Source organism: Calonectris borealis, chromosome 1 (genome assembly GCF_964195595.1).
Source record: "Calonectris borealis chromosome 1, bCalBor7.hap1.2, whole genome shotgun sequence".
Classification (NCBI taxonomy): Eukaryota; Metazoa; Chordata; class Aves; order Procellariiformes; family Procellariidae; genus Calonectris; species Calonectris borealis.
In genome coordinates, this window is record NC_134312.1 from 10,759,286 (window position 1) to 10,772,987 (window position 13,702).

The following is a 13,702-nucleotide window of genomic DNA, read 5'->3' on the forward strand; positions in this document are numbered from 1 at the left end:
GTGTGCCCGCCTTGTTTGCTTCCTTATTTCCTTTGATCAATAGCTGACCATCGTGCTTTCCTCCCTGCAATTACACTTCCCAACCAGCAGCTTACCTCTGCATTACAAATTTACTGAGAAACTTCTTTTTTGTGAGATACTCAGAAAATGTTTGTACAGTGCCGAACTGAAGATACGGGGACATTCCAAATTGCATTAAATCATGCTTCAATACTCCATGTGTTCTGTTGCATGTTACAATGTGTAACACTTAAATCAACAAAATGAAACCATAGGTCCAAAATTTGAGAAGATTGACGTATTGCTGGACAGTTATAAAAGATTAAATGGGCAAAGAAAGGAGCAGACCCCTGAAATACTGCAGGCTGATGTTTGGCAAGCTATATTACTTTGTATCTAGAACTATGTAGGCAGTTTTGAAATATAAGTAATTAAAAATCTTCATTTAAATTAACCCCCAAACAACTTGTCCCATGCATATATGAACAAATGATAGATTAACATTAGTAAGTGTTCTGAAAACAATTAAATACAGTATTTGTTTATATTGAAAAATAGAAGATCATCTTACAACTAATAAAATCAGTTGTTAGCATGGACAACCATGCAAAGCATAGTTAGATTCAATGCAAAAACTCAAGATTTGGGGAACTTTTTGTATTATTTTAATAGCTCTGAATAACAAAATTAGTGTTCAGTCTTTTATGGTTTAATATAATTCTTCTTGGCATCATAATTTTTCATCTGAGACATTAACTCATCTTTTAGAAAAAAAATCACATGTATTTAATTGCCTGGAGGCATTAAGAATTTATATATAAATATATACACACGCGTATGTATTTATTTTTTTAGGAAAAGGAGGATGACAAATCAGACACATCAAGCTCTCAGCAACAGAAAAGTCCACAAGGTTTGAGTGACACCGGGTATTCTTCTGATGGGATATCAAGTTCACTTGGTGAAATTCCAAGTCATATCCCCAGTGATGAAAAGGATTTACTCAGAGAATCTAATAAAAAAGACACTGTTTCACAAGAAAGTCCACCAAGCCCTTCAGATCTAGCTAAATTGGAAAGTACTGTACTGTCTATTTTGGAAGCTCAGGCAAGTACGCTTTCTGATGAAAAATCTGCAAAAAGCAAAGACCTTTATGAAACATACGGTGAACAGACAAAGGATCAACAAAAACCAAAGCCTTTGCCAGTCACTCCAGAGTCTTACAGTTCAGATGAGGAAGACACAGAAGCTATTCAAGAAGGTGAAGGAACCATTGTAGAAGATGGCAAAGGAAGTGCTTCCTCCCGGGCAGACTACAAGGAAGAAGATGAAGGAGATGACATATCGGCAAGAAGACAACGCTATGATTCTGTGGAAGACAGCAGTGAGAGTGAAAACTCACCTGTCCCAAGGAGAAAAAGAAGAGCTAGTGTTGGTTCTTCAAGCAGTGATGAGTACAAACGAGATGACAGTCAGGGATCGGGTGATGAGGAAGACTTCATTAGAAAACAGATTATAGAGATGAGTGCTGATGAAGACGCCTCAGGTTCTGAAGATGATGAATTCATCAGAAATCAACTCAAAGAGATCAGTGTAACTGAAAGCCAAAAGAAAGAAGAAGTGAAAAGCAAAGCCAAAGGAACAGCAGGAAAACATAGAAGAATGGCACGGAAAAGTAGTGCAGGCTATGATGAGGATGCAGGAAGACGACATTCATGGCATGATGATGATGATGAGACTTTTGATGAAAGCCCAGAGCCAAAATACAGAGAAACTAAAAGTCAAGACGGTGAAGAACTTGCAGTAACAGGAGGAGGAGGCCTTCGGCGTTTCAAAACAATAGAATTAAATAGTACAATAACAAACAAATATTCTGAAGCATCTGAACAACAGAAAGGTATTTTATATTTTGATGAAGAGCCTGAGCTAGAGATGGAGAGTCTTACAGATTCACCAGAAGATAGATCTAGAGGAGAAGGGTCTTCTAGTTTACATGCTTCTAGTTTCACACCAGGTACATCTCCTACTTCAGTGTCATCACTTGATGAAGATAGTGACAGCAGTCCTAGTCACAAAAAACTGGGAGGGGAGAGCAAACAACAGCGCAAAGCAAGGCATCGGTCACATGGTCCTCTTCTTCCAACTATTGAAGATTCTTCAGAAGAAGAAGAACTACGGGAAGAGGAAGAACTGCTAAAGGAACAAGAGAAACAGCGTGAATTAGAACAGCAACAAAGAAAAAGTTCTAGCAAAAAATCTAAAAAGGACAAGGATGAACTAAGAGCTCAGAGAAGAAGGGAACATCCGAAGACTCCGCCAAGTAATCTTTCTCCCATTGAAGATGCATCTCCAACAGAAGAATTACGACAGGCAGCAGAAATGGAAGAGCTGCACAGATCTTCCTGTTCTGAATATTCACCTAGTATTGAGTCAGATCCTGAAGGATTTGAAATCAGCCCAGAAAAAATAATAGAAGTACAAAAAGTTTACAAATTGCCTACTGCTGTCTCTCTATACTCACCAACAGATGAACAACCAATTGGACTCCCAAAAGAAGAAAGTGGTCAAAAGACATTGAAAAGTGCCGAAGAGGTATATGAGGAGATGATGCATAAGACCCATAAGTCCAAGTCATTTCAAATTGCAAATGAAAAAGATGAAGTATTTGAAAAAGAATCTTTATATGGTGGAATGCTAATAGAGGATTATATTTATGAATCTTTAGTAGAGGATACTTACAATGGAACTATTGATACTAATCTTGTAATGAGACAAGATGAGAGCAATGAATATATTCAACAGAGAGGAAAAGAGAAAAAAATAAGAGCTTCAGAACAGATCTATGAAGAAGCACAGAAAATTACTGATCTACAGAAAGACTACTATAGTGTTGAGACTTTACATTCTATTGTGCCTCAAGAAGATATTGTTTCTAGTTCTTACATTATCCCAGAAAGTCATGAAATTGTTGTATTAGACAGCACAGTAGCTTCCACCACTGAGGAAAAGCAGTTGTTAGATGCAGAAGCTGCTTATGAAGAGCTTATGAAAAGACAGAGAATGCAGCTAACCCCCGGCTCCAGTCCAACACAACCAACTTCAGGTTTTGTTCCCATATCTGATACAAAGGTATCTGGTGTTGGAGAAATAGTGGATAGTACATCTTTAACATCAAGCACTACTTCAGCTATCTCAGATGTATCACCTGTCAGTAGCACAGCACTTTCTATTCCAGATGTTAAAATAACACAGCATTTTACAGCAGAGGAAATTGAAGATGAATACTTAACAGATTATGCCAGAGAAATTCAAGAAATAATTTCTCATGAAACATCAATGTTGACATACTCTGAGACAGCAGAAGGTGCTGCATCAGTTTTACCTTCTGATACAGCTTCCTTAACATCATCTACATCTTCGGTTTGTACCACAGATAGTTCATCACCTATAGATAGTGCAACCCCAGGTTATGTAGATACAGCAGATGCTGTAATTAAACTAGCAGATTCTGAAGGTGTCAGGATAATAACCCAAGTTCCCTTAACATCGACAAGAGAGTACTCTGAAGTGAGCATGCCTTATGAATCTATTGCTGGAGTAACTAAAAAGCCATCTATAGCATCAGATGTGGAAAGTGTGGATCAAGCTGCAGTTTGTTTACCTGAAACTGCACCCTCAGTAGTGGCAACTACAGTTATAAAACCCAAGCAGTATGCAACTGATACCATTACTTTTGATACCTCCAAAGCAGAAAAGGAAGCAGCTAGAAAAATGAAAAGTACAGTAGAGGCTGGCATTGTCAAAATTCATCATGAAGATTCACACAAAGAATTGGATGTTGATATGACAAGGATTAGTTTGACTAGTGCTACATCTGAGCAACCACCTGTATGTATAGCATCAGAACCAGTTACAGAGCCTGCATCAGAAACATCTTCTGTACCTACCCCCAGTGTTGTAAGTAAGACCAGCATGGTCTCTGTGCCTTCCTCAGCTCCTGCTGTAACATCCAAAGTATTCTCACTTTTTAGAAGCTCTTCTTTGGATTCTCCTGCACAACCTTCTCCACCCCCGCCTCCTCCTCCTCCACCACCTCCTCCACCACCATTACCTCCACCTATTTTACCCAAGCCAGCCATTTATCCCAAAAAGAAGTCACAGATTAAGACTCCAGCAGCAACAGCTCCCACAGGGGTACCTTCAGTCACAAGGGTTCCAACACTAGAGTCCACAGCTGTATTAAAGAATCATGTGGTACCTATCACAAAAACATACACCCCAACACCACCTCCTGTACCACCCAAACCATCCTCCATTCCAGCAGGGCTTGTTTTCAGTCACAGGCCTGCTGAAGTAACTAAACCTCCAATTGCTCCTAAACCAGCAGTTCCTCCGCTCCCAATAGCTGTTTATAAGCCAGCAGAAACACAGCCCAAACCAATAGGTTTGTCGTTGACTTCAAGTATGACTCTGAATTTGGTCTCTGCAGCTGAATACAAAATAGCTTCTCCCACTTCCCCTTTGTCTCCACATTCTAACAAATCTTCACCAAGGTTGACAAAACCCTCACAGGAAACCTATGTTGTCATCACACTGCCATCTGAGCCTGGGACTCCCACAGAAGCTATAACTAGTCAGGCTGTTACCAGCTGGCCTTTAGAAGCACCTTCTAAAGAACAGATTTCCCAGCCTATACCACCAATTTTTACTCCATCCATGAAAACTATGGAAATTCAAAGTATGGCAGATCAGAGTATGTATCTTTCAGGTGCTTTGCAAGCTATTCCTGTCACAGCACAGTCAACTTTTGAAAAAATACCTAGTTCAAAATCAGAAGTAGTAACAACAGAGCTAACCAAGACCACAGTGTCTGTGGTTAAGGGGCCAGTGCCTGGTTTTGGTTTAGGTAGTGTCGCTATTACTATACCTCCAGAGCCACCACATATAGTAGATCAACCCAGGTATAGGGAGAATGGAAGATTCCATCCTTTGGGTGATGTCATAGATCTTCGCACTTTAACTAAGATGGATATTGAAATGAGAGACAGCTGTATGGATCTGTCTGCTGTTTCCATGGACGTGAGAAGGCAAATGCCAGCAAGTGATACATGTGGGCGGCCAGTAAGTACTGTCCAGCCAGCTATAATAAATCTTAGCACTGCATGTGTTGCCGATCCTTCTCTGTCTGTAGTCACTGAGACAGTAACTGTAATGACCTGCACCGCCACTGTAAGCTACGCTGCCAGTACGGACAGTCTTGTGGATCTGGGACATGCGATGACAACGCCGCTTCAGCTAACAACATCAAAACATTTTGAGCCTGCATACAGAGTAACAGGCAGCCAGGCATTCTCTGCAGGTAGAGATGAAGTGCCAATAAACTTATCCCTAGGGACTTCAACACATGCAGTGACATGGGCTACTACAAAGCCTGTTGCTGTACCACCCGTTGGCGTTACAAATGGTTGGACTGATCTCTCCACTTCTCAGGAGCCGATGGAGGGTGGAGCAGTTGACCTCAGCACTACAAAATCCCACAGAACAGTAGTAACAATGGATGAAACTACTTCAGGTATCATAACAACAGTAATAGAAGATGATGAAAAGCCTGTGGATCTGACTGCAGGGAGAAGAGCTGTCTGCTGTGATATGGTTTATAAATTGCCATTTGGTAGGAGCTGTACAGCACAGCAGCCGCCAACTACACTTCCTGAAGATCGCTTTGGTTACAGAGATGACCATTATCAGTATGATCGTTCAGGGTCATACGGCTACCGAGGAATGGGAGGTATGAAACCATCTATGTCTGACACAAATTTATCGGAAGCTGGACTGTTTGCATACAAAAGCAAGAATAGCTTTGATTATCGAGTTGGGGCAACTGATGCAGCAGTAGATCTTACTTCTGGAAGAGTTGCTACAGGTCAGTATGACACAGCAGCAGATCTTTCTTTGAAATATAATTTTGATGTTCCTCACCTCATTTCAGGATGATTTTTTTTTTATTTTTCCGTTCCTTCTGTTGTTTTGTTTTCTTTTGGACAGTGTGACAAATTATTCTGGATTACACGTGTTTTTCATTTCTTCATTTTACATATGTATTTTGCACAGAGGTGCCTGCATGTGCCTGCATGTTCAGAAATGCTGTTTCCTTCACATCTAAAGTAGATCATTAACCTGAAGATTTGCATGCAGTTTCCCCTTCCCATTCTTCATCAAGATGGGATGACTTTCAGAATCCGCAAAGCAGCATTCTTTTGTGGGACTGGACTGTAACTTTGCCCTGTAATTTCAGGTGAGGTTATGGATTACTCAAGCAAGACTACTGGTCCTTATCCAGAGACTCGGCAGGTGATTTCTGGCATCGGGCTCAGTACACCACAGTATTCCCAAGCAAGAATGGTATCATCTCTGGGTTCCCAGTTGGGCGTTGGCAGTGTTTTAAGATCATCCAATGGTGTTGTTTATTCTTCAGTAGCGACTCCAATCCCATCCACATTTGCCATCACTACACAACCCGGTTCTATTTTCAGTACAACTGTCAGAGATTTACCTACTCTCCAAACAATTGACTCAGTGCCCTCTTTATCAACTTTGCAACAGAATCAACCGCTCCCAAGATCATACAGTTTCTTGACAACAGTGGCAGCTGAAAAAGATAGTGCAATTACTGCCATTGATATGGAGACAGGGTTACCACCTCTTACTATAGAAACTATTACCACTGAGCCAACCAACTTGATACCTGCTTTAACTACAGCATCTGAAGTTTATACAGATGTAATCGAAGATGAGGTTGCCCTTCTCATTGCCCCTGAAGAAGGCAAACAGCAGCAGCTTGATTTGGAACGTGAACTTCTTGAGCTTGAGAAAATTAAGCAGCAGCGCTTTGCAGAAGAGCTGGAATGGGAACGTCAGGAAATTCAAAGATTTAGGGAACAAGAGAAGTTTATGGTGCAAAAAAAGCTTGAGGAGTTGCAATCCATGAAACATCATCTCTTATTTCAGCAAGAGGAGGAACGACAAGCTCAGTTTATGATGAGGCAAGAGACATTAGCCCAGCAGCAGTTGCAGCTTGAACAATTCCAACAACTTCAACAACAGCTCCACCAACAGTTAGAAGAGCAAAAAATTCGTCAAATATATCAGTATGGTTATGACCCGTCAGGAAATGGCTCGCCACAAACTACCACAGATCAAACACTTTTGGAAGGACAGTATGCAACCACAGAAAATGGCCAGTTTTGGCCTACTGATGATGCAACCACTACGGCTTCAGGAGTACTGGGTATTGAAATTCCACAAAGCCAAACATGGTATACAGTTCAGTCTGATGGCATTACCCAATACATACCTAGGTCTGGTATCCTAAGCTCTGTTTCAGAAATGTCTCTTAAAGATATTGATGTTAGAGAGGAGAAGCAACTGAAAAAGAGAAGTTCTATGCCAAAATTACGTGGTCCGTATGAGGAGCTTGAGGAAACCGTGGAAGAAGAGCCCCGGTGCTTCAAAAAGATAGTGGACAGTGGAGTGCAAACTGACGATGAAGATGGAGCAGACAGAGGTTATACAAACCGGAGACGGAGAACTAAGAAGAGTGTTGATACGAGTGTTCAGACAGATGATGAAGATCAAGATGAATGGGATCTTTCTAGCAGATCCAGAAGGAAGCCTCGTGTAGGGAAATACAGTGAGAGTACCACTGAGGCAGACAAAGCTAAACAATTCTCCAAAGTATCTAGTATTGCAGTTCAGACAGTGGCAGAGATTTCAGTACAAACAGAACCTGTAGGAACAATAAGAACACCTTCAATCAGGGCCCGATTGGATGCTAAAGTTGAAATCATAAAGCACATTTCAGCTCCAGAAAAGACATATAAAGGAGAAAGTTTGGGATGTCAAACAGAGACAGAGTCAGATACTCAAAGTCCCCAATATCTGTCAGCTTCATCTCCTCAGAAAGATAAAAAACGCCCAACACCATTAGAGATAGGATACTCATCCCACCTTCGTCCAGACTCCACATTGCAGGTAGTCCCTTCCCCTCCCAAATCTCCCAAAGTTCTCTATTCACCCATTTCACCTGTTTCACCAAGCAAAGTTATAGAGTCAGCATTTGTACCCTATGAAAAACCCATCACTGATGACATCAGCCCTCAGAAGATGCTGCATGCTGACATTGCCAAGGTTCCTCCATCAAGCCCAAAGGCAGCAAAGATGATGCAACGCTCTATGTCTGATCCTAAGCCCCTGAGTCCCACAGCAGAAGACAGTTCCAGAGCTCAGTTTCAGTACACTGAGGGTTTCATGGTAAGAAGTATTTCCTTGCTTTTTTTTTTTTTTTTTTGGTTAATATGCAATTCTACAGCTCTCAGTACAGCATGAGGGCTGACACACTCATTTGCAGTACCAGTGTATGTAGTCTTTTTGCGCACCTTGCTGAAAGGTCCCCAGGAATGTCTGCTGTCTAAAGCAATGGTTATTTGCTTCATTGCTTTGCCAGGAAATAGAGGAATCCATATTACACTCTTACTAAAATTCAGAAAAAAACACAAGAAATTCTTGTTCGGAGTTTGGAAAGCTGTAGTGCATTTACCTTGAAATTACTGCATGTGCCCTCTGAGTGGCAGCTAACACCAAATTTATAATTCCTTAGTTAGCTGTCCTTTTTGACCCTGGTGAGATTTCTTGGCCATTTGTGATTCTGCCGGTAATCTTGTGTCCCAATGTGTCCATCTTTTATCTCTCCCAGACCAAAAGGTCTCATATCACAAATCCGTTTTTTGTTTGTTTGTTTTGGATAAGGAGGATTATCAAGAAGTTATACAAGTGTTGAGGGCTGTTTCTTATGGGGTCAGAGGAGGCAATTTTGAATAAGGCTGACATCAGGACTAAAATTTTTCATTTCTTCAGTATTCCTTTTCCTTGAGTAGTAAGATTTCTGATTTGGGGATCAGTCCGTTATTTATGACTAAGAGGAATAAGTCTTGGCTAAAAAAACCCTTTATAATTTAACATGTTCTTGGCTGTCCTTTTGTCTGAGTCCATTCTCTTCTGCAAGTTGCAGGGTCAGTATCTTATTTGTCAGAGCTCTGGAAGAGTTGCCATTCAAGTTCTTCAGCAATTTTTATGTTTTATGTTCAATTATCTATGAATACATGAGTGATTAGTACAGGCTGGATAGAATAAAGAGGGTTTGTTCTCTATGTTTGATAATTTGTCGTGGCTTTCAAATGCAGAATTATCTGGTTATACCCTCCAAGACTCCCACTGTAAGCAGTTTCTGCAGCTTCACATATTTGTGCAGATATTAAATGCTTCCTATGCTGTTACTGTTTGGAAAACAGTACTTGGAAGTTTGAAGGGAAAACTGTAGTCATGGCATTGGCACTCCATATCAACATTATTCCCTTATGCAGGATTAGCACAGTGGGGGAAACTGTAGCACGAGCACTAATGTTTCATGTAAGAGGGTTTGGAACAGCATCTTGAAGAACGTTGCTCATGACTTAGAAAGCGTTGGGTTCTAGTAGATATTGGAGAGCAGGTATAGTATTGTAAAATAACTTTCAGAGTACTGAAACTATTACTGAGGATAAATTATTCAGTTCACTTATTTCATAGATACATATATATTTGATATGAATTTTATACTTTGATGGATAATAAATTCTATAAACAGCTGATTGTTTAAAGGCCTTTACAGTAGAGTTTGAACACATACAGTATTCATTAATGAGACATGGAAAAAAGGGCTTGTACATCATTGTTTATTTTTTACCCATATGTTTATTACCATTTTACCTTGAGCCCAAACAGTAATGAGCTATATTGTTCTTATTAGCATGCAGCCATCAAGCAGCAAATAGCCTATGTCTCAAAGTACTTACAGTCTAAATAAATCAGGTGGACATTTTTATGGAACATGGGGTGCAAGTAGACAAGTGCAAGGAAAGTAAAAAACTTCCATGGATATAAAGTGGCCTCACTGTGTCACGCAGCATATGGTAAGGAAGCTGCTCTGTAAACCTCCCATGACCATCATGGCTGGTTTCAGCTCTGATGTCATGTTAAGCGTTAAGTCTGTTACACCCTCTCTTTCTGATAGAGTTTTGTTAAGTATCTGAGGTTCAGTTAGCTTAGGCTGGGATCAGGTACATGACATTTAAAGGAGGGAAAGAGATATATGACAAAAAAATAAAATAATTAGAGTGACACTTTCAAAAAGTAATCTAATTACCTCATCAGCATCTGGAAATATGGGCATAAATTGCTTTTGCAGTTGCAATATCAGTTTCAGTTCTCAATTACTCAGTCCAGTTATGTTGTGAAGGAGGGATCTGCAGCATAAAATCTAAATGATCTTCCAGTTTCCACAAGACTTACAGTATTCTCTCCAGTTTATACCAGCTGAGAACCTGGTTGTAGGACTGTAACATCTTGGAAGCACAGGAGAGAGTGGACAGTGATTTCTTCTTTTGTACCTTTTGTCACACTCAAAAGTTCTTCCTGAAAGTTAGCATACACACGGTGTCACGGCTGACAAAGTGTAAACCTTGTTGACATTTTTTCAACTGTAGAACTGTGTTGTTATAGCAACATATCGTTGTTATACTTGAGGTTAACTATAGGCTGGCTTTTGGATTATCCTACGAAGTGTGAAAATAAGACGTTTCCTCAACTTTAAAATATTTTTGGCACTGGGACTGTTTTTTCATTCTTTCTTTGTACAGTGCCCACAACAGCTAAAGCCTTTGTCTGTTAATTCTCTGCATACCCCTTTTGTGCCTCCTGACTGGAGAGCTCCTAATTGCCTAATTAGAAAAAGGGAAAGGGAGAAGGGATCAGATATGTCATTCAAAACAATGAAGTTCAGTGCAGAAAAACATGTGAAACAGCTCACTCTGGAAAACAGAATTTACTAGAGCTGAACATAAAAGAATAAAACGGAAATGAAAGATTGATCTTTCATTACCTTAGGGAAATGGAGTGTGTATATGAATATTTTTTGCATGGATGAATATCCCATCACTTTTTTAATAGTTCTTGTTTCAGGGTTGTGTCTTTGTCTGCATTCATAAACATTGCAGGTAAAAAGGGTGTTCATGTATATGTTTCACAGACTTCTTTTTATGACAGTTTATCAAAAAGTTGATCCTTATGCAATCAGTGGAACAAAAAGGGTAAGAATAAAATTGGTCTCTTTCTAAAGATTACAATGAAATGATACCTTGTCCTTCAGGCAATGCACTTTCATTATCCATGTACTTCTTCCACTGGAAAATATATTTAACATTTCAAGAAAAAAAATTATGGAGACTATGACTAAGATGATTAAATTATGTCTCTATGTTTTAGAACTGCTGCTTTAAATATAATTTTATTCTTTAATGCACCTTTTATAGGAAGTTATTACAATTTTTTATCTAATATAGTATAAATGAAAGGCTGAAAAATAACCTGGCAGCTAATCACGTAATAATAAGTATCCAGATAATATTGCTTTCAGTGATGGCACATTTAATTTTCAGATAACAAGTTATATGTTTACATTACATTTTCATTTACTGTCTATCGTAGTCATTGCCTCTATATGAACAATTGAATGAACATAGATGGTGCTTTCCTATTAATCCAAAGTAAAAGTATTGCTTTCCATTCTGTTCCCTTTGGTAGTTCTTATGTGCTGTACATTTCTGTGACATATATTAGTAATCAAGTGTAGCTGTGTCGAGGAAAAATTGTGAGATATAGGTTGTCAGTACCAAAAAAAGTTGTGGAAGCCACCCATCTGGAATTGATACTTTGCAAGGATACCTAATTTTCCTATTTTGTGAGCTTTGTGCCACTTGAACTCCCAGTGGCAATGAGCTCCCCAACACTGACTTTGATAGACTGTCCCGCAGTCCAGTGTGGTAGGATTCCACGGAGTGCAAAGCCATAGCAGTGGTTTCCATGAGGGCACCGGGAAGTGTTAGTAGAGTTTGGAAGTGGAGATTGAAATTCGTCCATTCAGCAGCAACAAAAAATTGAGTACCTGTCTAGTTTAATAATGAAATAGCTTTACACCAGTGCATCACAGAATCAAGTCACATGCCAGTCACAGTCAACTTCGGCACTTGTACACATTGCATATGTGTAATCAAAGGTGGAAGTTGTCTTCCTTTTGCCTTTGCATGCAAAATGCCTGCTCAACTAAACTGAAGCAAATTGCAAAAGATCTTGCACATGAACTGTCACACACATATAACATCTACAGCTAAGCAGTGCATGAAGAGTCAGCAGAAGTGTTTGTATTAGTGAAACTAGTGCAAAGACACATCTGTCAACAGCCTGTCAGCTTCAGGGTAGTAATTGTACATTTAAGCTTCAACACTTAGAACCAATTCTGTCAATCTGTTTATTAAGAGAGTTAACAGAGACTTTTCTCAAATTTTTCATCTGATGTGAGTTGCTGCAATTGTAAGGCAAATATAATTCAAATCTGTATACTATAGTAAAAAAGATAATGATTTCAAGGAAAATCCCAAAAGATTGTTTCTTTATTTAGGTAAGAATTGCAGGACTTCATCTGTTGCTGTAATAAGAATGGAAGTGATTTTATACTGATTTTAAAAGTGTAAATTTCCTTAAATGACATAAATTTAAAAGTAATGAAAACAAAGCACATTAATCTGTGTTTTATCTTCTATGATATTCTAAAGCTTTCAACTTTAAAACTGGAGGTTAAGACTTCTGTGATTTGGGCTGTCGTTTGCTGTGTCAGATGTGCTGCACATCTGGGCACTGAAGAGGGGAAGCAGGGTACTTGCTTGTGTTGAAACCTTCCATATATCATATCCATGATGTTTTGCTCGTTTATTCAGGACTAAGCTGATCACAAGACTTGGATGACAGTGGGGAATGTTCTGCTTGGGTAAAGAATAGAGATAAAGAGTGGAGATAATTACCTGGTTTGGGGTTGGGTGTTTCTGTTTACCTTCCTCTGAAGCAGGGAGTAGGTTCTTTCTTAGTGTTATGCCAGAATTTCAGGTAACAGATTTCTGCTATTTCCCTTGGTTTCTTGTTATCTGGGCCTAATTCCAGCTAAAAAAGGTTGCTACTTTGTTATAGCTCTTACAGTTATTGTAAAATATTCAGAAGTGTTTTGTGGTCTGAGAAATAGGTGGTCACGTTTGTAACTGCAAAAGGCTTAATTCAGTGACTTTAATTTTCCATTTTAGTCCTGTGAACTGGTCCAGAAAAAAAGGAATAACATTTTCTTTTGTGTAAAAGTTATATTTCAATATGAAGGAGCCATTACCTCTTGCAGAAACAGCTGCTATTTGGATTTAAGTACAGACGGGTGTTGAGTGAGGAACCGTCTTTGGTAGTATGATGTTAGAGTAACCTAGATTTAAAATGCAAGGGTTTTTTTGCTTTGCTTCTAAGTGATGTGGGCTGTGGTTTAATGAAACTCATCTTCAGACACTGGTGATAACTGGACCTTCATTTTGGCCGTGGATACACCAGTCTCCACGAGCAGTCTGGGAACGGCCTGATTTGCACGATTCATATGGTTTGCATGCAGTTTGTGAACTGCATACCTGGGTCTGCCTGACGGCGTGTCACCGCACTTGGCACTGGGCTAAGTCACCAGGTCTGATTAGGCACACAGGTTCCTGCTTCCCTGAAGAGTCCATTGCTTATGGACAGGAGATCT

The 13,702-nt window shown here is 39.6% G+C and overlaps 1 protein-coding gene across 2 annotated transcripts in view; it reads left to right on the forward strand.

The window, feature by feature from the left end:
- PCLO (piccolo presynaptic cytomatrix protein) overlaps positions 1–13,702 on the forward strand; it is a 378,538-nt gene that overhangs the window by 178,775 nt on the left and 186,061 nt on the right. For both annotated transcript variants that reach the window (XM_075144408.1, XM_075144419.1), the window contains exons 5-6: positions 856–5,923; positions 6,296–8,310. In XM_075144408.1, coding sequence (XP_075000509.1) covers positions 856–5,923; positions 6,296–8,310 — 7,083 coding nt within the window. The remainder of the gene's footprint in view (positions 1–855; positions 5,924–6,295; positions 8,311–13,702) is intronic.